This window comes from Rhinolophus hipposideros (assembly GCF_964194185.1).
Source record: "Rhinolophus hipposideros genome assembly, chromosome: 11".
Classification (NCBI taxonomy): domain Eukaryota; kingdom Metazoa; phylum Chordata; class Mammalia; order Chiroptera; family Rhinolophidae; genus Rhinolophus; species Rhinolophus hipposideros.
Genome location: NC_138057.1, coordinates 83,557,165 through 83,582,104, shown reverse-complemented (window position 1 = coordinate 83,582,104; position 24,940 = coordinate 83,557,165). Strand labels below are relative to the sequence as shown.

The 24,940-nt window shown below is 53.7% G+C and overlaps 1 protein-coding gene across 8 annotated transcripts in view; it reads right to left on the bottom strand.

Moving 5' to 3' along the window:
- EHMT1 (euchromatic histone lysine methyltransferase 1) overlaps positions 1 to 24,940 on the bottom strand; it is a 129,284-nt gene that overhangs the window by 25,264 nt on the left and 79,080 nt on the right. For all 8 annotated transcript variants that reach the window (XM_081065776.1, XM_081065777.1, XM_081065778.1 and 5 more), the window contains 7 exons: positions 22,245 to 22,390; positions 15,423 to 15,566; positions 14,335 to 14,561; positions 12,683 to 12,838; positions 10,905 to 10,987; positions 9,925 to 10,031; positions 4,308 to 4,430 (listed from right to left, as the gene is read on the bottom strand). In XM_081065776.1, coding sequence (XP_080921902.1) covers positions 4,308 to 4,430; positions 9,925 to 10,031; positions 10,905 to 10,987; positions 12,683 to 12,838; positions 14,335 to 14,561; positions 15,423 to 15,566; positions 22,245 to 22,390 — 986 coding nt within the window. The remainder of the gene's footprint in view (positions 1 to 4,307; positions 4,431 to 9,924; positions 10,032 to 10,904; positions 10,988 to 12,682; positions 12,839 to 14,334; positions 14,562 to 15,422; positions 15,567 to 22,244; positions 22,391 to 24,940) is intronic.

Here is a 24,940-nt window from a genome sequence, read left to right as displayed (position 1 = left end):
GACCCTTGAGCATGGGTTTGAATCTCGTGGGTCCATTCACACACGAGAAGGGTTTTGCCAATACACATACAGCCGGCCTTCCACATGCCCGGATTTGCACCTTAAGATCCCATCAATCCCGGATGGAAAAGTGTTTTAGTTCGTGGTTGGAAATCCATGGATGAGGAGGGCTGACTATAGGCACCATTCTATACCATTTCCTTCAGGGGATGTGAGCACCCCTGGGTTTTGGTATCTGTGGGGACCCTGGATTGAATCCCCCATGGATACTGAGGACTGTGGTTAGTTTTCGGGCAGTCAGAAGTTACACACCGATTTTCTACTATGCAGGACTAGGTGCCCCTAATCCCCCACTGTTCAAGGGTCAAAGGTATTTCACTTCTGAATTCATAAAAACTCCCCCTATAACAGTATTATCTTCCCATTAAATAGCCTTTTTTCTTCTAAGAAATTTAAAGAAAACAACAGTCTTTGTTATTTACCATTCTGAGGCTCCCCATTATTCCTGCGTTTTCCTCCTGCAGCTTCAGACCTCTCCTGAGTATAAACCTGCTCATAAATCCATCCGCTCAGCTACTGTTTACCTGAAAATGTTTTATTTCAGTTATTTTTTTGAAGGTTACATTTTACTGGGTATAGCCTTCTCGGCTGACAATAAAAATATCACTCTTTGGCCTCCACTGTTTCAGATGAGAACTTGGCAGTTTTTCGTAATGCTGTTTGCCTGTGTGTAATATGGTGTTCTTCACTGGCTGCTTGTAAGGTTTTCTCTTTACTTGTGGTTTTCACCATTTAGGCATGATGTATTCAGTTGTGTATTCTTTGTGTTTATCCACTGGCCGTTTACTCACTTAGTTGGTTCTGTAGGTTTTCAACAGATTTGGGAAATATGCAGCCATTTTTTTTTCTTCAATGTATTGTTTCCTACCAGTGTTTCTGTCTCTTCTCTTTCTGGGACTCCAGTTACACACATCAGACAATTTGATACTGTCCTACAATCTGCTTTCAGACTAAAGTTTCTATGAAGGGTTTGCAAGTTCAGTGACCCTCTTCCTCCTGCCCACCCCCACGAGTCGTCCATGTCAGATGCCGCTCGCCCCACAACTACCACTTCTTCCCCAAGCCTGCCCAGCCAGTGCCAGTTGTTTCCAGACGCTCCCGTGAAACCCTGAGCGCTGACCTCCTGCCTCCTTGGTGGCACGCAGCTGGAGTATCAGCTCCTGAGGTGAGGTTGGGGAATCACGCCCAAATGCAGACTTCCCCCATCACAACTGAGAGGGTTAATAACACTTATCTAACAGTTACAACAGCTATTTACAGGAAAAGTAGAGGTTTCCAGATCTCAAACACCACCAAAAAAAAAAACAAAAAAAAACCCAGCAAAGGACTAAATACAACCTTGAAAAATACTCATAGTTTATGGGAACTAGATACAAAAAAGTTCACTAGAAAAGAAGCAAATTAAAACAGTAAAAAAATAGATAAATAAATAAAACCAATAGCTAGCTAGCACTGGGGAAGAGTGTAGGGGAAGGTACTCCCACATTCCTGGGTGCAATTCAGAAAGAAGTATCAGAAGTCTGAAAAAGGATGGCATACTTTGCCCCAGAAATCTGCCCTAAGGGAATCCCACATGTGAAGACAAAGTTATGAAGGTATCTGCTGAAGCACTGAGCAGACGACAACTGAAAATAACTTAAGTATTGAACATTAAGCAAATATGACTAAAACCAATGTGATTACATCGTGAAACACAATGTTGCCACTTAAAAGAATGTTTAACGACACAGAAAACAGAATTTAATTTGATGAGAAAAGGAGTGATAAATTAGTGTGAACAGTATGATCACTTTTTCATTGGAAAAAATATGAAAATACTAATGGGAAAGACTGTAAGATGCTCCTTAGGTTTTTATGGTTTTACGCAGTAGATATACCATTTGCCATTTGAACCATTTTAAGTGTACAATTCAGTGGCATTAATTATGTTTCCCATGTTGTACAGCCATCACCACGTATCTGCTCCCAAAACCTCTCAGCACCCCAGACAGCGGGAACCGTCAGGCACTAGCCCCCCGCCCATCTCTCACCTGCTTCTCCCTCCATTTGCCTCCCCAGTCCTGTGCCTGAGGGGACTCCAACAGGACTTCTCCTTCTGTGACTGCTTCCTGCCACACTGAGGTTCGCATCCACATGGTGGCAGGTGGCAGGACCTCCTTCCCTTTCAGGGCTCAGTGACATTCCACTGTGTGGAGGGACCCCGTTTGGGTTACCCATCACCCCTCAATAGACACTGGGGGTACTAAACCCCTTGGCTGCTGTGAACCACGCTGCTGTGGACGTGGGGTATACACATCTGTTCGGAACCCGTTTTCAGTTTCTTTCCATATAAACCTAGGATTGGAGTGACTAGGTCATGTGGTAATTCTGTGTTTAACTTCCTGACAAAGCACCAAGCCGTGTACTGTCCACAGCACTTACACTCCCACCAGCCGTGTGGGAGGGTCCCCACACACTTGCACCACGCACTCAGCCTCTCAGGTAATGGCAGCCCTAACGGCTGTGAGTGGCGTCTGACTGGGTTTGCACTGCGTTTCCCTGAAGACTCGTGGGGTCGGGCATCTTTCCATGGGCAGACAGGTACTCACTCTGCCCCTTTTCTTATTGGGCCACCTTTGGGTTCCTGAGTGTCAGGAGTTCTTTACATGTTTATTCTGAACAGTAATACCTCTCAGATCATTTATATTTCTCCCACTCTGTGGTTATCATTTCACTCTCCTGCACAAGTTTTTCATTTTAATGAAGTTTACTTTATCCATTTTTTTCTTTTGCCTGTACTTTTGGTGTCATATCAAAGAAATCACTGCCAAATCCAATGTCATGAAGATTTTTTTCTCTTTTCTTCTAAGAGTTTTATGGTTTTAGCTCTTAAGTTTAGGTCTCTGATCCATTTCGAATTAATTCTTGAATACAGTATGAGGAAAGGGCCCAACTTTATTCTTTTGCATGTGGAGATCCAGTTTTCCCACCACCGTTTGTTGAAAAGATAGTTCTTTCCCCATGGGGTGGTCCTGGCACCCTTGCTGAAGCTCGTGTGATACACTGTGGGTTCATTCTGCGCTCAGTTCTACTCTGTGGTCTGCATGTCTGTCCCGTGCCACCACCCAGGAAGTCTGAGTCCTACAGCTGTGACTTTCTCTTGCCAAGATTGTTTGGGCTGTTCGGGGTCCCTTGAGATTCCACACGAATTCTAGAATGTGCTTTTCTGTATCTGTGAAAAACAGCACTGGGATTTTTAAGCGCTTGCATTGACCCTGTAGGTGGCTTGGGGTGGTACTGACATCTTAACAACATTAAGTCTTCCAATCCACGAACACGGGTGTGTTTTCATTCACTTGTGTCTTCTCTAATGTCCTTCTGAAACGTTTGGTAGTTTTCTGCGTACTAGACTTTTGCATCTGATAAAAGCCAACCGGCACTTGAAGGAAATTGACCAGGGAGCTGGGAGGTCTATGGCTGGAGCTGGGCTGCCTGTTACTCTCTAGTCCCCGACTTCCTGTTAAACTTTACGGTTCTAACTTTCGGGCGGGGGGAGGTATATTGGGGGCCATCTTGGGAGATTGCTCTCGTTTGCATGTCGGTGGCCGGCCGGAAGGTGCGTGTTCCCACACTGCTGTGGTGGTTTTGTTTTCTTTTCCCAATAAACCCTCTTTTTGGGGGACTATATAAAAGGTTACTTTTGTCCAATTAACACCTCCTTCATTAAGTTTATCCCTAAGTATTTCATTCTTTTTGATGCTATTATAAATGGAAGTGTTTTCTTAATTGCCTTTTGGGATCGTTCATCAACAAGTGTAAAGAAATATTATTGACTTTTCTGTACTGATCTTCTGTGTCTTCCAACTTTGCAGCATGTACTTACGAGTTCTAACAAGTTTTTTGTGGATTCTTTAGGGTTGTCACATATTAGATGCTGTGGTCGGAACAGAGACCACTTTGCTTCTTCCTTTCCAATCTGGATGCCTTTTACCTGTTTTTTTGCCTAACTGGACCAGATGGAAGACCTGGTCTGTGCCAATGGAGGGCTGCCAACTCCTGCACGCAGCTCCTCACTGCGGTCTGCTGTCAGGCGCAGGAGAGGCCGTGCTCACCGGACTATGGACACACAACACGTTAGCCACCGGGGAACCAAGTGCTTCCCGAGTGTGGGGGCACGTCCCGCAGACCTCCAACAAGGAGGCCGTTGGCGGCAATGGGAAGTGCCCACAAGGCAGAGGTGGCCCCGCCAGCGGCCAGCGCACACGTACCTTAGGGTCCACGAGGGCCCCAGCCTTAATGAGGTACTTGACCGCGTCCAGGTGGTTGTTCTCTGCCGCCTCCATCAGTGGGGTCCTCTGGTCCTCTGAGCAGCTGTCGATGTTTGCTCCTGCCTGCTGAGACAAGGGCAGGTCAGGGTGTGGGGAGCCTCGCCTGTAGCCTCCACTGGGCGAGGGGACACTCGTGTGCTTCAGACACCTGACAGCAGAAAGACCTCCCGAGCTACGCTAGCCGTTTCTACTGTCCAACTGTGTCTGATTCCCCAAAACTGCATTTGCAGATGGAATTATCCTGTTACTACCAGACCGTCAGTTCACAAAGAGCACTTTAAAGTTCACTTAATGGAAAATGTTTATAACACATTAGTGACAACACCTTTAGAAACGAGCAAGAAGGCACTAACCTTCTAGACCAGGCAAAAAAGGGGTGCACAGGGGCCCCTCAGCACAGATGGGCAGGTGGTGATGTGGCCCCAGGCACCCTGGCTACGCTGCTTAATGCTAGAACAAAAACTCATTCCAGTAGCACATGTTTGGAGCAATATCTACATTTCTCAATGGAGGGTGTACTCAAAAACCTAGTGTGCCACAGAGGTGGGCGGGTAAGGGTCTGTCTGTGAAACTTTGCAAGCTCTGCCTGTGACACAGGTGTGGCCAGAAGCAAGCCAGTGGCTGTTTTTGCAGTGGAAACCTTTGACCCACAGGGGACAAACTGTGATTTCTTAGGCTGGTGTACAAAGAGCTAATATTTAGTTTGTTAAATAAATATTTACTACGGGAAAGGCTTAAAATCGTATTGTTTTTACCATTAGCAATTAAAAACAAAAGCTGAAACACAAGAAGGAAAGAGATTTTTAAGTAGACTTGGAGTGGCACACATGGAAAAACAGAGGACTGAGGTGGTCTGGGGAATTCTCAAGGAGACTGTCAGCTATTTCAGAATCGAACGCCCTGAATGACAAGGTCACAGCCACTTCTCCAGTGCTGGAGTCAGAGATCAAAGAGGTGTGAGCGTGCAGAGTGGACGCGGAGCAGGGACACATGAGAATACAAAGCCAAGGTCGGGCAGCCCAACCTGTGGGCCAAGTCGAGCCAGAATTCCACAACCACCAATTTTAACACATACACTTAAAAACAACACACAGGATAAGGGCCACAGTGAGGGGTCAGACACTAAAGGAGGCCCGGGCTGCAAAGGCAGGCCACCCCCTCTGCAGGTGGATGCTGCCCGCAAACTGGACACATGCACTTGACCTGAAAAACACCCGGACAGCACGAATGGTTCTGGGGGTGGGCAGCAGCGGGAAGTGTGACAGCACCTACTACAGGCCAACACAGGGGCCAGCCCGAGAGGCAGAGGGCCACACGGAGGCAGCCCCCCAGACAGGCCGGCCGGAAGACCCAGAGCACTGAAGGTCAGGGGTCAGGGTCAAAGGACCAGGCCTTCACTGAGACTTAGGGTCCAGGTTTGAGGGCTGGTTGGGATGAACCCAGAACCACTTCTCAGTGGGCTGATCAGAAACCACAGCTGTCCAGCGACCGGCTGCACAGAGGTCCCTCGGGGGACATGCAGACAACCCAGGACCAACACCAGGAATGTCCACCCACAGGAAAGGGATTGTACCCAAGAAAAAGGAGAGGCTGAAAGACAGTCAAACACTCTCTGAGAACCTAGAAGTGAGGAGAAGATGGAGGGGAGTCCAACCAGGAGGACCCACAGCACAAGCACGAGGTCTTCCTGTGAGGTCCCAGCACACGGCCAGCTGCACAGACTGACAGGACAAACAAGAACCCACGGTGAAGCGCTGGACACCAAGCGGACCCAACCCCACACAGCCCCAAATCCTTGCTGAGTTGAGTGCGGCAGGGCTACACGGGCCCGTGTGAGGTGTGGGGTGTGGGGGCCCCTGTGTGAGGTGGGGGGGCCCCCGTGTGAGGTGTGAGGTGGGGGGGCCCCTGTGTGAGGTGGGGGGGCCCCCGTGTGAGGTGTGAGGTGGGGGGGCCCCTGTGTGAGGTGGGGGGGCCCCTGTGTGAGGTGGGGGGGCACCTGTGTGAGGTGTGGGGGCCCGTGAGGTGTGAGCTGTGCGACCCACGCCAGGTCCTCAGGTCCAGCAGTGAGGCAGGCGTTGGTGTGTCCCTTGCCCTGAGCTCTGACTATTAGAAAAGGCACCTTTGTCTCTGAAATGCCGAGGCTCACAGCACACAGCCATTAAAGGTGATGCAGCAGATGGAAACCTGGGACCCAGCAGTGAGTAACCGCACGACGGGGCCACAGCCTGCAGGTGCGAGGCAGAAGCTGCGTCCCATAGGGGCAAAGGACGGGGCAGAAGCTGTGGGCAGAGCCCCGCAGTGACATCAGTGGCCTGGCTGACCGGTCATGTGGGCGCATGACCACGGAGCCCTGGGCATGCAGCTGTGTGCCTGACGCTGCAGCCTTCCCTCCTGAAATGCTGTCACTTAAAACTCGGACACATGTGCCAGGGCCCACCATGCCGCAGCGGCCGGGACCCAATGGAACTAGAGAGCCGTTTCCAGCGACCCCCCGGGAAGAAAATGCAACAGGATGTGGAAAGACAAATCGCTCCTCAGAGGGGCTGCCCCAGTGGAACAGGAACACACGTCGCACCCCAGCAAGACAGGAGCCTGACAGTGACACCGGGTGCTGCTGTCAGCCTTTGGGAGGCATGTGAGCTGGGACACACCCCACAGAAGCAGGGCCTCCAAGAAAGAAACTAGAACAAGCCCATCCCTTCTCTTTCCTGCGTCATCTCAGAAAAGTTGCTTCCTTCTCAGGGTAGAAAAATATACAGTCACACGCCCCCAAGCTCAGGGAGTTCGAGCCTGAGTCACGAAGTTAAACACAAGCACAGAGTCCCATCCAAAGGGGCACCAGGCCCCCACTTCCAGGAGCCAAAGGGCAGTGCAGAGGGTCATAAGGAATGCCTGCGTATGAGGGGTCCTTCTTTTCTCTCACACGTAATGTTCTGTGTCAACAGTTTAAGACTCACAGGAAGTTGTGAAACAGAACACAGAGCTCCTGTTTCCCTTCACCCACGTTCCCGACTGTCTTAACATAGCACAGCCAGTGGGCAGAGGCAGGAAAGGGACGTCTGTGTCGGAGTGCGGGCTGATTGCGCCCCAGGTCTGTGTCGGCTGTGACACAGAATCCACTGTGACTCCATCAGCACGAAGACTGCAGGCAAAGCTAAGTCACACTCACACTGAGGACGCGTGCACGGTGGTGAAACCACACAGAAATGCAGCAACGTGACTGGCACAATGCAGCCTGGTGAGCTGATATCTCCGGGGAGGGGACACTGTTTCTGGGGAGCAAGCAGCGTCCTGTCCTGACCCAGATATAGGTGGCCCCCTTCATAATTATTAACCAGGATGTTTACATTTTAAAGACTTTTCCGTAGGCATCACAGACACACATTTTAATGTAAAAAAAAAAAAAAAAAGCCAAGGAGAACCCCCGTCCTTTCAGAGGAGTGATGAGCTAACTTCTCAAAGGAAGAAGGAACGAAAAGACAGTACAATGGTCCTTCCCTGCAGTGAGAACTGGCAGCCAGAACCACAAACTCAGGGACAGTGTCTCCACACCCATCTCGCTCCAAGCTCAAGGAGCGGCCTGGCCGCCACCCCAAGCCCATGCCACGAGCCCGCCCAGATCACACATCGTTGGGGTGACCCTGATCCCGGGAGGGTCTGCATGCCCCGTCCTCATCTACTGCCTTGCTCCGGGTCCTGCAACAATCCCACAGCAACGGGACTGACCTCGGGTCCACCTCAGCGAGCACAGGCCACCACCATACCTCAGCCTCTCGCTGGCGTCCCCGCAGGGCACCAGCTACCCACCATCATTCCCTCCAACCCTGCCTCAAGGCTCATGACGAAGACCCGCCAGTCACCACGTCACCACTGAGAACCGGTACCTGTGTGCCCAATCTGAGCACCTCCCATCTGCTGTCACCAAACCCTCTTACGCTTCCCTCTGTGGGCCTCACGGTCACAAGGTCAGCCCTCATCTTGCTTAGATGCTTCCTCCCTCGACCTCCAGGACCCTCCTCAGTGATCGCATCAGTCTCATGACTGAGTAATGACACTGCATGTGTGACCACTGGAGACAAGAAAGAAAAGCATGTAACTTCCAAGAGAATAAACAGAAATGAGACAAAATGAAAAGAACGAAAGATACAAAATGAAATATTTGCTTTAAAAGGTTGGATGTCAAAACCACAATTAAAGGCGTTACAAACAAATTTCAACGTGAGACATGACAGTAAGCATTTCCTAGGCTAAAGGTGCCTATTAAAATACCGAGTCTGCCAGACGGAGCTTTAGAACTCTAGCTATGTGCTATGGAAACAGCTGCATCCACAACAGTGGCTCTGCAGCCTGCGCCGAGGCTGGGGGCTGGCAGGCACGGTCTGGGGCACCAACAATGCCCTCCAACTGCTGGATTGCCCCAAAATGCAAACCAGCCCTGCACAGCGGCTGCCTCCAACTGCCTGGCTGGGGATAAAAGAACAAGGAAAACGCGAGGCAACGACAGCAGTAGCCAGGGCCAAGGTCAGGGCCAGGAGCCACAGCCGACAGGGGCGGGCAGGCCAGCACCGCTCAGGAAACAGTGTGGCACCCCCATCGTCCCACTCTGTGGCTCCCACAGTCACACACAGGTGACAGCTGTATACAAGGGTCCTTTCCAGACAGCCACGTCCTGCAGGTCACTGACAGTGACAAGGCCCCAACCAAGAACCTGTGGTCAGTAGGTTAGTCCTTTACTGGCAATGTAAACAAGCTGCAATCATCAAGCATCTGAGGAAAACCTTTAGGTGAGAAAGACCCAAGTAATGATGTAATCTGGTCCCAGAAACAAGGGACAGGAAGAGGCTGCAAAGAAGGACTCCAGGTCCCCAGCACAGGTGGAAGCCCCGAAGGGCTGACAGAACAAGGCCTAGAAAGCGCCAGAGAGATGGGGGAACCAGGAAGCCCCCTAGAACAGGGCTGGGAGTGCGGGGAGCAGGACACCCGCTGGAGCGGAGCACGCACAGGGCGCACCAGCTGCCCGAAGGACTAGAACTCGGCAGAGGGTTCAAGGGAACTTCCTGAAGCGCTGGGGGGAGAACCGCTCAAACACAAGGGTCAGACTTACAATGTGGGCTCCAGGGACTAAGGGATGTATCCCAGAGTGATGGCGCTAAGCACACACGACAGGTGCTTTCCAGGTGACACCGGGCAGGTGTCAGTCTTTCAGAGGGTTAGCCATGAATTAGCAGGAGGGCAGGCCACTCAGCCAGGGGAAAGCCATGGCAGACCATCGTGCTCACGTGGTCACACACGCACGTTCCCACAGCAGATTGAAACATAGTGGGTGGGACGCTCGGCCGAGCATGCTTGCAGGGCAGTGGGAGCTCGCAGCCCTGCGCTGCACGCTCCACATGAGAAATCAATAACCTTAAACACCAAAAGCGAGCCCATCAGGACTCAACTGGCTGTGAGGCAACGAGGTGCAGCAGCCTGTCGGGACACCCGGGCCTGGGGACCAAGTGTGGGCTCGGCAGGCGCTCGGCCTGTGGGACCATGTGACACCGTGTGGCCATCCGACCTGGATCAGCATGTGGCAGATGTCCACGTGGCCAGCCTCTGCCGCAGCGTGCAGTGGGGATCGCTTGTTCTGGTGCTCCATTTTGAAGTTGGGGTCGATCCCATCAACTGTGGACAAACAGGGTCACCGGTCACTCGGAGGGGTCATGAGGGCCGGCTCACCAACATGCACCCATGAGGGACCATCACCCACACCATCCTGTGTGGGTAGATGACCGGGTTCAAGAGGCATCGGAGCAGCTCTGGGTGAAGCCCACACTGGCATGTGGCCAGAACCAGCTAACGGCAGTCTCTCCCTTCTGTCCACCTTGGGCTCCCATCACTTTGATGGGCTCTCTCATGGCCCTGGTCATGGGACTGCCCCAGGACCTGTTGGGCCTCAGGGAGGACGGGGCCCAGCAGATGCAGTCAGAGGGCAAACGCTTCATGGGTCCGAGAGAAACGAGCCGGCTGGAGCGACCCGAGCCAGCACACCCACCAGAGCAGAGGAGCTCAGAGAAATCAACCTGTGAGCTCAGAACCAAAATGCTATTCTTGTGCAGTCTGCACCGAGGCTGGGGTCTGGCAGGCACGGTCTGGGGCATCAGCAATCCCCACCAATAGCCGGATCGGCCCCAAAACACAAACCACGTGTGAGCGCTCCCGGCCCTGCACAGCCGCTGCCTCCAGCCGTACGGCTGGGGCCAACGTCTCTACAGGGACAGTATCCCGCGCCCAGCGCGCACCTGTTGCTTTTTCTGAACCTGCATTTGTTCTTAATTTACTAATCATGTACCCACTTCCTTTCTCAAATGAGGACTTCACAGAGAATGCTTCTAGGACAGTAGTAACTAAGTGTCAACACCCGGGATGGGGCTGAACCCCACTGGGCAGACAATTTGCTGCATGGGAGACTACAAACCAGCCTGCCCGCCCGGCAGAGGGTGGAGCACCCCATGCGACGCCCCCAGCAGAGGGAGATGAGACCCCGCCCCCACTCACCTAGCATGAGCAACACCTTCTGCAGCTCCCCTTGCCTGGCGGAGAAGTACAGCTGCTTGGGGTGGAAGCGCAGTTTCTTGGGCCTGTGTAGAGAGCAGAGGACAGCACTGGCTGAGGCCTGCCGGCCCGCCGTCACCGCACGAAGCGCTGCGGGCGGCGGGACCTGGCTGACGTCCACCTGCTGATCCCTCAAGGTCAAGGGCACCAAACCCACTAGGCTCGAGCCACCTCACAGTAAAAACGCCAAAAGTGAGCGGCTGTCAACTTCCTCCACAGCAGGTTTCCGTGTCCCAGGAAGATGGAACCAATGCGGGGCACACAGCAGGCGTCTCCCATCCCGATGTCACGTGTCGCCCCAGCTCGTGCTCCCTCCCGTCCGCTCCCAGCACGGGCGGCCTCAGCCCACCCTCATGTTCTGACTCCTGGAGGCAGCAAGACACAAGGGCCTGCTGGGGGCACAGGGATGGGTGCCATTAAGCTGAAGATACCGTCATGCCCTGAGCTGCGTTTCAGCTGCCCAGCCCTGCAGCAGAACGATTCCCTGGCCATATCCCCACGACACCAGACAAAGGACAAGGAAGCTGACCTCAAGACCTGAAGTCACGGTCTACTGCCCTTACGTCGCTCTGACCAATCAGCTCCCCGAGGGCCCCAGACCCCTTCTGCCTGACATCACTTCTGCCCTAAAACACCATATGTAAACCATCAGGGTCCAGGTTTCCCCAGTGTGAGTGGCCCGTGCTAGGTGTACAGCGAGCGATGTCCAGACAGGCCACCTTTCATGCACCGGAGGTGGTGTCTCGGGCTGATGGCAGCACCTGGGGGACGAGCTCCCTGCTCGCTCCCCCAGCCTGAGGTCAGAGGTGGCTGCCGGCAGTGGGGACAGCATTGTCACGGCCAGCTACACCCACCCCCTCTGGCAGAGCAGTCTGGGCCTGGTGAGGGGCACACTGGGGACAGAACCACAGGAGGCTGCAGACTCAGAGGGAGCTGTGGGGGACTCGGGAGAGGTCCCAACACGAGAACTTTCCATGGAGCAAAGGCCTCCTGTGACACTGGCCCCTCAGACAAACAGACAGGCCTCCCCGAGGGAGAAGGACGGATGCCTGCCTGAGGCCCTGACGAGCTGGCTGCTCGGCTTCCCTGAGGAGGGGCCCTGATGTCCCCAGGAGGAGGACATCAGGGCCTGCTCATGAGTCACGGCCACTGGGCCTCCTGCACTACATGACGGCTGGCAGGTGAGCCTGAGGCCCCTTGGACCAACCTTTCATCAGAGAGGAGGGATAGGCCGGCGGTGCCGGCGGTGAGGCCAGGGTCAGCACTGCAGCTGAGCAGCACCAGGGGACGTTTGTCAAACCCTCACAGCACTAGCCTTGCTCAGGCCTTCACAGGTGTCACCTGCCGCTCTGAGCGTAAGGGACAATAATCCTCAATAACTCCCTGAAAGGGTACAAGTACATGCAGTGTCCTGGTGAACACCATGAGCGAAGAAGCTGAGAAACGCTCCATGACCCTCACGGGCAGACAGCAGACACTTGGGAGTGCAGCCTTGGTGGTCCCAGGAGCCACAGGGTGAGGACACCAGGGAGAACAAGCCTGTGGCCGACATATGCAGGCAGAGAGCACAAGGGAGAGGCGTCTGCAGAAAGGAAACATGCCCGGGGCACCAGCCTTCCGGGCCCTGAGCGGGTATGTCAGCACAGGCCTGGCGGGGGGACTAGATGTGGGGACCAGCTAGCAGGGCCCTGAGCGGGAAGGACAGCACAAGTAGGCCTTACTTTTCCGAGTCCAGGGCAATGAGGGCACTTTCCAGCGTCTCCTTCCCTGGACCGGGCTTCACCAGCCCTGCCGGCCCTGCAGGGTCGAGGCTCTCAGGCGCCGGGGGGGCCATGCTCTGCGGCCTGTCGTCCTCTGAGAGCAGGGATCCAGCGGTGCTTCAGGGGGAGGAAGAACGGGAAATGCTCAGTTCTACAGCCTGAACCCTCTTCTTGTGGAAACCAATGAACACACAAACATCACTTCTGGAACCCACTCCACAAGCTGCCTGCGGAGACTCAGATGCCTCGGGCACCCGTCAAATCCCACAGGAAATCACTCCCCACAGGCAATGTTCCCAAGATGCCTGGGGCACGTGCTCAAACCGACATTTTTGAATGAGCTTCCAGTTGAACCTACCAAGTCCACTGCCCACAAGAGAAGGAGATCCCATTGGAATTTGATTCAAAGTGCATTAAATTTATAGGTTAACATGATGGCTACAGAAGAGTGTGAAGGAACCAACACCCGCCTACATACAGTTTTCACATCGATAATTCCTGTCATTTAAACAAGCGTCAGTGACGCTGACTGTTTTCTCTGCATCAGTGTAATATGAAGTGCTCTTCCCCAGTAGTTTCTGGGTTTTGCTGCTGTTCTGAAAGTCTCTCTTTCACCATTTTATTTTCTAGCTGGATATGCTGGTAGGAAACAGTGACCCACCTCTATTTCTCTCTCATCTGATTCTCTTACTGACTCTTTTTATCTCTCTGAGTACTTCGGGTGTTTCTACTGAATGCTTTTAGAAAGAAAAATGAATCCTTCTCTTTCAGGTTGATTTTTTTACTATGTTCAGCCAGGGCCGTCAAAACATACCGCAGTAACACAGACTACATCAGCTCACATGAATGTCTCATGTCACGTGTGTGCATATAGGTGTGTACAGTTATGTACATAGAAGAAGAGATGCACATGAAGACATACATGCCTGTACAGATGCAGACTCAAACACACATGAACACACGTGTCCAGATACGCACACACAAATGTGTACAGACACAAATGCACACACAGGTGCACACGTGTGCATGTGTACACACATGCACTCAGACGTATAGAAGTGTATGAATATAGACAGATTTACATGTCTGTGCAGACACGTACACATGTGTAGCTGTATGCAACCATGGACACACATGTGCATCTGAACATGCCCGGGGCACCAGCAAACATGCTGCGTTTGAACATGTGCGTCTGTGAGCCGACATATACACACGTATAGATGTGTGGACATGAACATACGTGTGGATTGTGCACTGAGTGTGAATGTGTGAACACATACACGTGTAGTTGTGTGGACACGTACATACATGTAGAGATGTATATGGACGTGTACATGTGTACGAACACGAACACAGCTACCTACAGGACACTATGCTCCCGAGAGAAAAATACCATCGTGTCACGTCAATGACAGTTATACTGGCTCGGACAGGCACACGAATGCCGACGCCAACCAGGGGACTGCGCCCCAAGCAGTGAGCAGGAGCACGCTGCGTCGTTCACGGCAGACGCCCGAGCGGGAGTCAGCTGGAAGTTGCTGGACAAGCGGCAGAACCGGGACCGAGTACGGGCAGAGTTCCAGGAGCACCAGGCCGGCACAGCCAGCGCGTACCTGCCAGTGGTGGTGTCAGCCCTGCCCTCCATGGTGGAGCTCTTCTCCTGGCCCAGGGCCAGGGTCACGGTGGAGGTCGTGTCTGCTTTCGCAATCGTCACCTCTTTGGCCTTAGAGGTCTCCTCCCCGCAGTGGGGACAGTAGCTGGCATTATTGACACGAGAGGCACAGTCTTTGTGGAAGCGGTGAGAGATGCTGCTCTCAGGCTGACATTCCATAAAATTACCCTAAAAACGGAAAGACGAGAATTCATTTTTGTAAACTTGGGGCTGAGGTGCAGAAAAGAAAAGGTGCTGGCGGACCTGCAGGGACGTGAGCGCAGCTGGGGGGGTCCCGGGCTGGGTGAGGAGAAAGCCGGCATGTGGCCATGAGCTGCTCTTACCCAGCACGTCCACACACACGCCTATGCCGGAGCACTCCGGGCCCCGCGCCCCATAGACGCTGAGGCCTCACTCCCCAGCTGTCCTAACCAGATGAGAGGCCGCACATGAGACCAGGTCCCAAGACGGACCCACGGGGACAGAGCAGAAAACGGAATCTCAGAACACAGCCAGGGGAAGGCGCTCTTGACAGCACCCTGCACTGGTGCCCGCACAAGGCCGTGGCATTTCAGGCGAGCCCGGTGACCTCAGGAATGGACTCCCATTGGTACAAGGGGATAAAACTCAAGAGGAACCCTAGAGACGAGTGGACGCCGAGAAGCAGCTGCTGTTCTCAGTAGCAGCAAAAGGACGTTTAAGATGGGAGGGCACACAGGTGGGATACATGGAGCAGGGCCCAGGCGGCACCACACGCTCAGGGCAGGTGGGTGGCGGGGTGCCAGGTAGAGGTGCCATGGCAGGACGCCTGGCACTGGCAGGAGGAAGTAACTGATGAAGAAAATCCGAGGGGAGCAGGAAGAGGGACACAGGCCGCTGCGCACTCGAACACAAAGCCAGGGCGAACAGCAGGACTGGGGTGCCCAGAGCACCCACCTCCCTCCCCAGCTGTCCCCTGGGGCTGCGGCCCACACGCCGGAGGAAGGAAACACGCTGGGGGCAGAGCTGCGGTGAGCCCACATGGCTCAAGGCGGTGGGCTGGGCACTCACCGCCGTGCAGAAGTAGCCGCAGCCGGGGCAGCACTGGTGCTTCACCATCCGGCCCCGGTGGTCTTCACACAGCACCAGGAGGGGCGCCTTGCTGGACGGGCGCATCAGCTCGTGCTTGACCACGCTGTTGGTGCACCTGCCCAGCTGCGATCAGACAAGACCAGGGTCAGACCAGGGCCTTGGGCAGGGGCTTGGCGGACCCCAGTCCGCAATGACTGAATGGCGTGTGGGGTCGAGAATGAAGAGAGAGGGCTGGCACCATCCTCTGTACGTTCGCCAGAAGAAGATGGCCATGACAGGTGGCCATGCACACAGTGCCAGAGCAGCAGGCGCTTACCTTGGCCAAACCAAAGAGAACATGCTGGGCAAAGTTGGGGTCTGGGCTGGATGTAAAACAAATGGCGTACACCCAGTGCAACAGCCTTGGCTGGACAGAACAGATGTCATGGGCGCTGGGGAACACACAGTGAATCCAAGGAAACCACAAGTGGCCGGGAAAACCAGAGCAAAACACCAAACCAAAGGCTACTGGTTAGGTTCACTACACAGGCAAGGGGTTAGTTACTCAAACAACAGGTTACCTCTTAACTACACAATGGGCTGGCAGTTAGCGATAGATGATGGGTTAATAGTTAGTTACACAGACAATGGGTTAGCGGTTAGCTACGCAGACAATCGGGTAGTGATTGGCTATATAGGATGGGCTAGGGGTTAGCTGGGCAGAGGATGGGCTAGGGGTTAGTGATAGAAAATGGGTTGGGGTTAGCTGCGTAGGTGATGAGTTAATGGCTAGCCTCAGATGATGGGCTAGCGGTTGGCTATTCAGGCAATGGGCCTGGGACTCGCCGCAGTGCAGCCCACCGCAGGCTCAGACAAGCCCGGGGACTGATCAGCTGAGGCAGCCCTCTCTCCCCACCCCTACCCCACACATCCAGACGCAAGGAAAGTTAGGGAGCGCTGGGGCTGGGGCTGGGGCCTCACGCGCCGAGCCCTGTATTCCTTATGTGACTCCTACTCGGTGCATCACACTGTCTAGTGGCACGAGCGCACAGGGGACACTGAGACCAAAGTAAACAAGCCCACATCAGAAGGGCTGCGGGGAACACAGTGACAGGCGGAGGGAGGAGCACGTGACAAACACTGTGGGCGGGGCCCTTGGAGACGGAGACCTCACGGCAACTCTCAAGCTGAAACAGGGAGGCCAGAAAGGAAGACACAGCGGGGAATGATAGCGAGCTCTCGGAGCAAGACATCAGGAAGAGGAAGGAGAATTTCCACGGAAGTGCTGGAAGACGGGGCATTTTCTGACAGTAAAGCGAAAAGTTAAAGATGTGGAGAGAAGAAACATGTCTCCAGCACTGAGAGGCACGCATGCCTTGCCTGTGAGAGGACAGCCAGCAAGTCCACACAGCACACAGGCCTCAGGGCACCGGGGACAAAGAGGGCTGCACAGCCTCCAGGTTCCACAGAATGGAAACAGAGAAGAGAAGCCTGACGTTGGGGTCCGAAGAGAGCAACAACTCACCTAGCGCTCCCACTGGCCGGGGCAGAGTGCCGCTCAGAACCCGTCTCCCCAGCTACCTTCCCGAAGGAGCTACGGAAGGTCACACACCAACATGGACAAGCTAAGCAGCCCAGAGGGAGACCTGACGTGTCTGAAAACCCAACAAAATGTACGATTCCACCAGTTTGGGACTGAATTTGTAATAGAACAAAGAAAACAAATATGGGAAGATGAGGTAATTATTAACTGAGGAAAACAAAAAGTGGCTCAGGACAGGCAGCGTGTCCCCAGCACAGCACTGGCTTGGCTATGGGCACTCACACAGCACTGAGAGAACCTCAATACTGTTGTCACCGAAAGTAAGGACAAGCAGCAGGTGTGGTGAGAGCGGTGGGGAAGTGGGGTGAGGGGAAGCGCGTCCTGTACAGATGACACCAGCAGACAATGTGTCAAGGTAGAAAGTCAAGAAATGACAGTAAAAAGCAGGCTTAAATTACTTAAAATATGGAAGAAAATACCACAAGAAAACACTACAAGAGGTCAAAAAGGCTGCCTCAGGGGAGGAGACTTGGAGAGCCAGAGTGAAGGGCTGACACGAACACCATCAGGATTCTGAGGCGACGTCCAACCCAGCCTGAGATGGGACAACCCCGGAGACACTGTGGCTGCCACAGCAGGGGACGAGGTGCTGCTAAACGTGCACCAACCAACAGGACAGCCCCCCAGCACTAGGAATCATCCAAATTCTCAAAAGAAATTTGGACCTGCCATCAAGAGACAAAGCAGACAACAGAAGCAGACCCAGAGACGACCAGATACAGGATCAGACTGGGCTGTTGGGGGTGCAAGTGGAAACACGGGAAATGAAAATGCTCACACCTACACTCAACAAGGAAGAAGAGATTACTGCATGTGAAAAACATCAGCAGAAATAATCTAACCCTAAAACACAGCGGGGAAAAGAGAGCAGAGCATCCATCAGCTGTGAGACAAGATCAAACAACCTAAAACATGTGATTGGAGTCCCAGAAAAAGAACAAGCTGAAAAACACAAAGCCACTGGGCAAGAATTTTCTAGAAAAAATGAGAAATCAGATCCAAGTCCAAGAAGCTCAGAGAACTCTAACGAGAACAAATACCAAAGAAGAGAACAGCAAAACCACTACCCCTGGGCCCCAAGACAAGGAGAAAATCCTGGGGGCTGCCAAAGAACAAGCACATCCACACCAAGAACAGACACATGACAGCAGTTGGCTTCCCGTCAAAAACTATGGAGAATCACAGTGAGCAGCATCTCTAAGGGCTGAGAATTCTATATCCATTGAAAGACCTTTCCAAAAACAAGGCGAAACAAGGACTATTTCTAACAAAGTGACGGAATTTATTATCAGCCTTGTGCTAGAGGGAAAATAAATAAAGAAAACCAGAAGGGTCTTCAGGCACAAGGAGTACAATATCAGACAGAAACCTGCATCGGAATAGAGAAATCAAGTTCTCTGGGTTTGGTCTCACTGAAGGAAGACAACAGCAACATTTACGTTTAATCAGCATTGGACTGGGTTTCGGCATGTATAAAAATGAAATGCAGACAACAATGGGAGGGAGGCTATGGAACCACTGCTGTAAATGCAGATGGTAAGTGGCAACAATATCAACTGAAGGTAGACTGTAGAAGATTAAAGATATAATCACTAAAACATCAGAAAAAGATGTAAGTAATAAAGCCAGTAATACAATAAACTGCCATCATACAAAATTTCAATCCAAAGGGCAGAAAATGAAGGAAGAGGAATGACAGATGGTATAAATCTTAACTCTACTGAAATGTCAGACTGTATTCCAAACTACCAGGCACCCCATTAAATGGGGATGGTGTCAACATACCAATTAAAAACAGACCCTATAAAGTAAGTCCCAACTGCATGCTATCTCAAGAAAGCCCCTTCAAATTTACAAGCAGAGACAGGCTCAGATGGAAAGGTGCAAATGTGCCGGGAACACCACTCAACAGAAGCCAGGGTGGCCACGTTCATGTCAGACCGGAGACCTGGAACACAGGTTGTGATTGGGACACCGAGGGACACCACACAGAGACGACAGGGGTCAGCTCACCGAGAAGACGTGTGTGTTCGGAACAACAGGGCTTCAGAGCCCACGAGGCCAAGTGCACTGAGTTGGGAGGGGAAGCACGGCCTGCTGAGAGCTCAGCTCCTTCCTCGGGAACAGCCAGCACAATCAGGCAGGACGGGCGTGGCTCTCAGCTGAGCTGCTGGTCACATAACTGTGCATTTGTCACAATTCAGAACTACACACAAAACAGGTGACTTACTGGGTGGGAACTGTTCCTCAAAAGGCTGACTAAAAAGAGGACAGAAAGAAAAGGAGCTTCTTTTGAGAGCTGCTACCAGCCAGAGATGAGACAGGCTGAGCATCAAGACAAAAATAATCCTGGGGAAACAGCAGCGGCCCCAGAATTTCCTGGAATCCCACATAAAACAGTCAGAGCAACGAGTCAGCAAAACCCACACCCACAGACAGCATGCACAGCAAGCCCACGCTGCACAGCGCGGGGCAGGTGTCCAGGGTGGAGGCAGACCCCACCAGCCGCGTCCTACACGACCGAGCCGGGTGGGACGAGCACGATCGAGGCAGTGTCTCGGGACCCAAATACTGAGAGGCCCTCACAGGGAAGGTCGGCTGTGGCACGAGGGAGCAGGGAAGTCCACAGGGCTGCGGAGCCGAGGTGCCACTGCCAGGTCCCCATCCAGTGCAGGGCATGAGGACACCAGAGAGAAGCTACTGGGACTGAGTCAAAAGTGAACAGGACAGGGACAAGCAATGAAGCAAAGAGAAGGCAGAGCCCAGTGGTTCTCAAGATCTCTTACGCTCGTGAAAATTACTGAGGGTCCCAAAGAGCTTTTGTCCAAATGGGGCTCCGTCAATAGAAATCTGCCACATTGGAAATTTAAAAATGTTTAAGTACTAATTTATTTTAAAATGCCAATGAACCTATCACATGTTAACCACCCCCCCAAAAAATCTATCTTAATAAAAAAATGTTTTCCAAAACAGAACAAAAAAAATTAGATGAGGAGAATGGCCGAGTTTTGTGCCATGTGGATGAACAGGGCAGCGGGTCTCATGCCTGCCTGCTTGCCAGTGCGCGCCCCGTGGACAAGGGACACGGGACCTCCTTCAGTGCCACTCCAAAGCACAGCTGGTGGGTCCCTAGGAGACCGGTGGGAAGAGACTCTGCACCACCCAGCGTCACAGCTGTTAGGTTACGTCCACTGTGTGTCCTGCATCTGAAAGCCTCTGTAACGCTGTGGAAACGACTGCCGCCCAGTTACACACGTGAGAAATACCACCGTGCCCTCTGTGTGAGGGACTGAAAGACACACTCGCAGCGTCACATGGGGACACTTGTGACCCTGCAGACTCCAGGAAAGAGGGTCTCGCGGGCCAAAGATGGGGCAGTGTGAGCTTCAACAGTAATCCCAGCACAAAGAATTAAAGCCCATCAAATATGTTTTAATACATGAGCTCACAGTGATATTTTACAAGAAGAACTAACTGGTCAACCTCAGAAGGTGAGCAAGAACAAACCACCACCCGAATGGCTGGAAACAGAGCTCAAATGTGCAGCCTGTACACCCTTTGTGACGCGTGCCACAGCAGGTGAGAAGACAAGTCTCCTTGGCAAACGAACGATAAGTGACAGCCTCTCACCAAGAACTGACATGGGCAGTAAGAGCCAATAGCAGCTACCATCCGAAAGGGCCAGCCTGACGACACGCGCCCGCCCTGGCCACAGGCCCCTGCAGCCTCCAAGGGGGTGGAGTGCAGCCTGGCCGTCGCCGTGTCTACAGGGCCCTTACCTCAGGCCATGAGGCCCCACGGCCGCGCTCTCCACAGACAAGAGGGCACCATGTCCCAGCTCCTCGAGGTCCCATCCCATGTCCCAATGTCAGGGGTACTCCCAAGTGCTCAACCTGCACAGACTCACTGAGCCAAACATGTGTCTTGTACTGTTTTCTGGATCTGCTCATCTTACAACAAAAGTTCATAACACGCGGACACAGGAAAGATCCTGCATCCCCGAGATGCTGAAGGAAACGGGGAGGGGAGGGAGAGAGGCAGGGTAAGGAAGGGAGAGAGGGAGGAAAGGAGGGAAGGAAAGGGGAACAAAACCAAGCCACCGCAAGTTGGGAGGGCACCAACACATTACTCTGAAAAATATCAGACCCTGCAGCAGCTTTCTGTCCTGCCGCCCAGTCTCACGTGTCTCAGGAGCCCCAAACAGCTTGGCACATGAGGCACCCTGAGACACACAAGGCCAGCAGCAACCAGGACACACAGAGCTACTTCTAAAGAGGTGACGGATTCAGACAGGAGTGACCAAGGACAGTGACACTGCCGGGTAAAGGCTGAGGAGGAAGGGGAGGCGGTGGCACACAAACCCCAACTCACCTTGGCATTGCCCGACGTGGTGTAGGGTGTGCTCACAGCAACCCCAAACACGTGCCAAGATTAAATCAAAATCAAATGAAAACCTACTCAAGTCCTCAGACCTGCTGTCAGGCTACAGGTTGTAGGGGAACTGACTTAAGAGAAAAGAAGCCACCAGCCAAATGCAGGCTCTGGGACAGCACTCATGTGTCCTGTTCCCTGAGCAAGTCAGCAGCGTGGACAGGAACAGTGGCAGGGAGTGTTTGGAGCTGGGAGACGTAACAAGACGACACAGCAAAGAGCAGAACTGGGAAAACTGGGAGAGGACATGTGTGACTACGGGGTGGCACGACGTGGGACATGCCCCAGCTACACCTGGCACAGGACAAACACACCATGGAGTGCTAGCGGGGTCCGCCTTCCAAGGCTAGCTCACCACCGAGGCCAGGCTGGGACTGGGAGCCACAGCGCTGGTGACGGCGGACGAGGCTACCAGGCTCGGAAGGTGGGTGTGCCCATTCAGTGTGCACGGGGTCTGTGGATGGGCTGCATGTGGCGGGATGTGTGGCAAATGACATCAGCGCCTCAGGCCAGCTCTGGCGTCTCAACCGGCGCGCGTCTGAACTGACAGCGAGCCAGAAAGGGCTCTGACAGCTCAGTGCCCAGCAGCAGCACTGCTTGGGCCGTCCTGCCCATGTCCACAGCAGCTGCCTCTGGATAACGCCAGTCGTGTGCAGCCTTTCCTGTCTCGTCACCATGCTGCTGCGCCCGGCTTGCCTGGCTGGCCGTGAGCTCGGGGCCCCTGGCCGAGTGACTGCTCAGCGCATAGGCACAGGTCCTGTTTCTGGGAGCGATCGCGAGCTGCTTACTTCGTGGTCCACACTCTCCGTGGCCATGCACTGGTTGTTGGCCAGAGTGGTGATTTCTCGGCTTTTCGGGGTCTCCATCCGGCAGCTGCAGAGGGGCACTTCCTGGAGGCCATCTGTCTCCACCGCGTCAGGACCATTGGCCAGGCCTAGAGTAGCACAAACATGCGTGAGCATCAGTACCGCAGCGCACACGCCCAGACGGGCTCTCGCGACACCCAGTGACACAACCCCCATCTGGAAAGGGCAGTCGGGAAGCGACAACTCCAGTCACTGCAGAAACCTCTGGTGCCTGGACCACAAGATGACGGTAGGACAGGAAGGGGCGCCCCTCCAGTCAAGACCCCACCACCGCCAGGCCCGACACCTGCTCACCCAATCCCAGGGGCCAGCACAGAAGTTCACAGACACTGCACTTCCAAAAGCTCCTCCCAACCCTTGGTTGTCACACAAAAGCAGCACTCACCACGTAGTGACACCTGGTTTGTTCACCGGCTTTTAGAGTGTATGTAAGCCCCCAAAACCAACATTCAGTTGCAACTGGAAGGGCTTCACAGTGGTTTACTTCCTGTCTACAATTCCCACCGACTACAACCGTGCAATGGCCCGTTGTTCGGCTAAAGGACAGGCGAGTCGGGAAATGAGGGTATTGATGAGACCTGACGAAGCTGCACTCACGTCCCTCGTCCCCATCTCACTGTGACCTCGCCAGGACGGGTGGATCCGGGGGAAAAGGCCTGCAGCCCTCACCCCAAGCCCGCCTCACAGGTGGGGATGCAGGCCAGAGACCAGCAAGTCCCCACAATCCAACCAGTAGCTACAGAGACCGCTGCTCCCAAAAGAAGGCGTGTTTCAAGTTCTCTCTTGTGGAACAGTTAAGGTACCAACAGGGCGACCGTTTCCAGCACTCAGCACCTCTCCTTGTTAAGAGGAATGAACTCATGTCTGCATATCCAGAAACAGACCCAGGCTGGGTGGGAGGCTACGCCCCACCTGCCTCCTGCCCGTGAGTAACCTGAGGCCACTCACAGCCAGGACACAGGTCGGTCAGTCCACAATTGCAGGAGCCCGCTGTCTGCACGGGCTCGGAGCAAAGCAGGTGGGCAACCCCACATCAAGCTGTTGCCAACACCCAGTGCAGCCAAGCCTCTGGGGGACCTACAGCCCAGAGATGGACGCCTTTCCTTTGTAGAAGCAGGAAATCGGTGACTTATCCTACAAGTTTAACTCTGCAACGGCCTCTGGGATGGCCTTGCTCGGGACCATGACTGTGAAACAAGAACGACCCAGACTGCGCAGAGACACGTTTGGCCACCCGGGCCGAGAGGCCGGGGAAGCGAGGGGGGTCCAGGTCCATGGACTGCATCTCGCACACACTTGCAGAACGTGGCCCCAAGTCTGCTGACCCTGGGGTGACCCTATCTGCAGCAGCTGCAGCCACCAGGGGGGTCAGATGGTTCCCGCGAACCCCGGCAAAGTGTCCGCCAAGCTCTGCCTCTGCCCCGCGTGCAGCTCTGCACCCCTGCTGGGGTCCCGCCACTCAGCCTCAAGGCACAGGCTGAGAGCGGGGATGAGAAGCGGACAGACCAACAGTAACTGCTGACCCGGGGACCAACATGCTCCAGGCTCCAGCACACCCCACGCCTGTCACCACGCTCTGGCCCTGTCATAGGTGCACAGCACCTGGATCTGAGGGGCCTGGCTATAGCCGAGCCAGGCGACTGTGCAGGGTGCTGACGGTCCCAGCCCACGTGCAGCCGACACATCCACTGGTGCTGCAAGCCCAGGGAAACCAACTTTGGGAATCAGCCTGCAAAGTGTCTGAACCATAGGACGGACGCCTCGACCCGCTGTCCGGCTTCTCCACATCGGCTATCACCTATGCAGTCCCGATTCAGGCCACGTGTAATCCTTTATGGGTCTTTTCTGGTTACTGGGGCCACTTTCTCTGACCAGAGAAAGAGCGTGACGTTTAAGGGCATGAAGCCCCCGAACACCGTCTCCCCCTACCCCCAAGGCCGCCATGTCCTGAGTGGCAGGACATTCCACTGCTTCCCGCAGCCGTCTCCCTTTGGCCCCTGGGGCACTGCGGACGATGCAATCTGACAGAGGAAAATAGGATTTCCTGCTCACATCTGAATTCGTAACTTCCTGAGACAAATACAAAAGCAGGTTTAGGAAAATCCAGCAGACAGCCTGACACCTGATCTGGAGAGAAGGCAGGTGACTCTGCTGAGGAGTTCTTGAAACTGGAGAGGACGCTCTGCTCCATTTGGTCAAAAGAAATAAACTAGTCAGCTTCCCGTTCACTAAGCCTGAAATTTATGTCTCAGGCTAGAGACGTGATTTACCAAACTAAAGAAGTGATCAAAATTCCTCTAATGTTCAAAATGTGGAAAAGCTGGTTGTTTGTCCTTTAAAGAATAACTGGTTTAACCTCTACAGTGGTCGTACCCCACAGCTGCAAACCCACTGGAGAGTAAGGAACTGTGGGCGGCCCAGCACAGCTTCTCCACATTACATTTCAAGTGCATTTCTCAAACAGGAAGTTATTAGCTACTCTGCTCTGATAAAAAGCCCACAGAGAGGAAGCGTGAGCACTCGCCAAGCTGCTGGGCACCTGTGGCTGCGATGCCCAAGGGCAGCTCTGCGTGGATACAGTGCCCACCGCAGGCCGAGCCCGGGACCTGTCAGCTCCA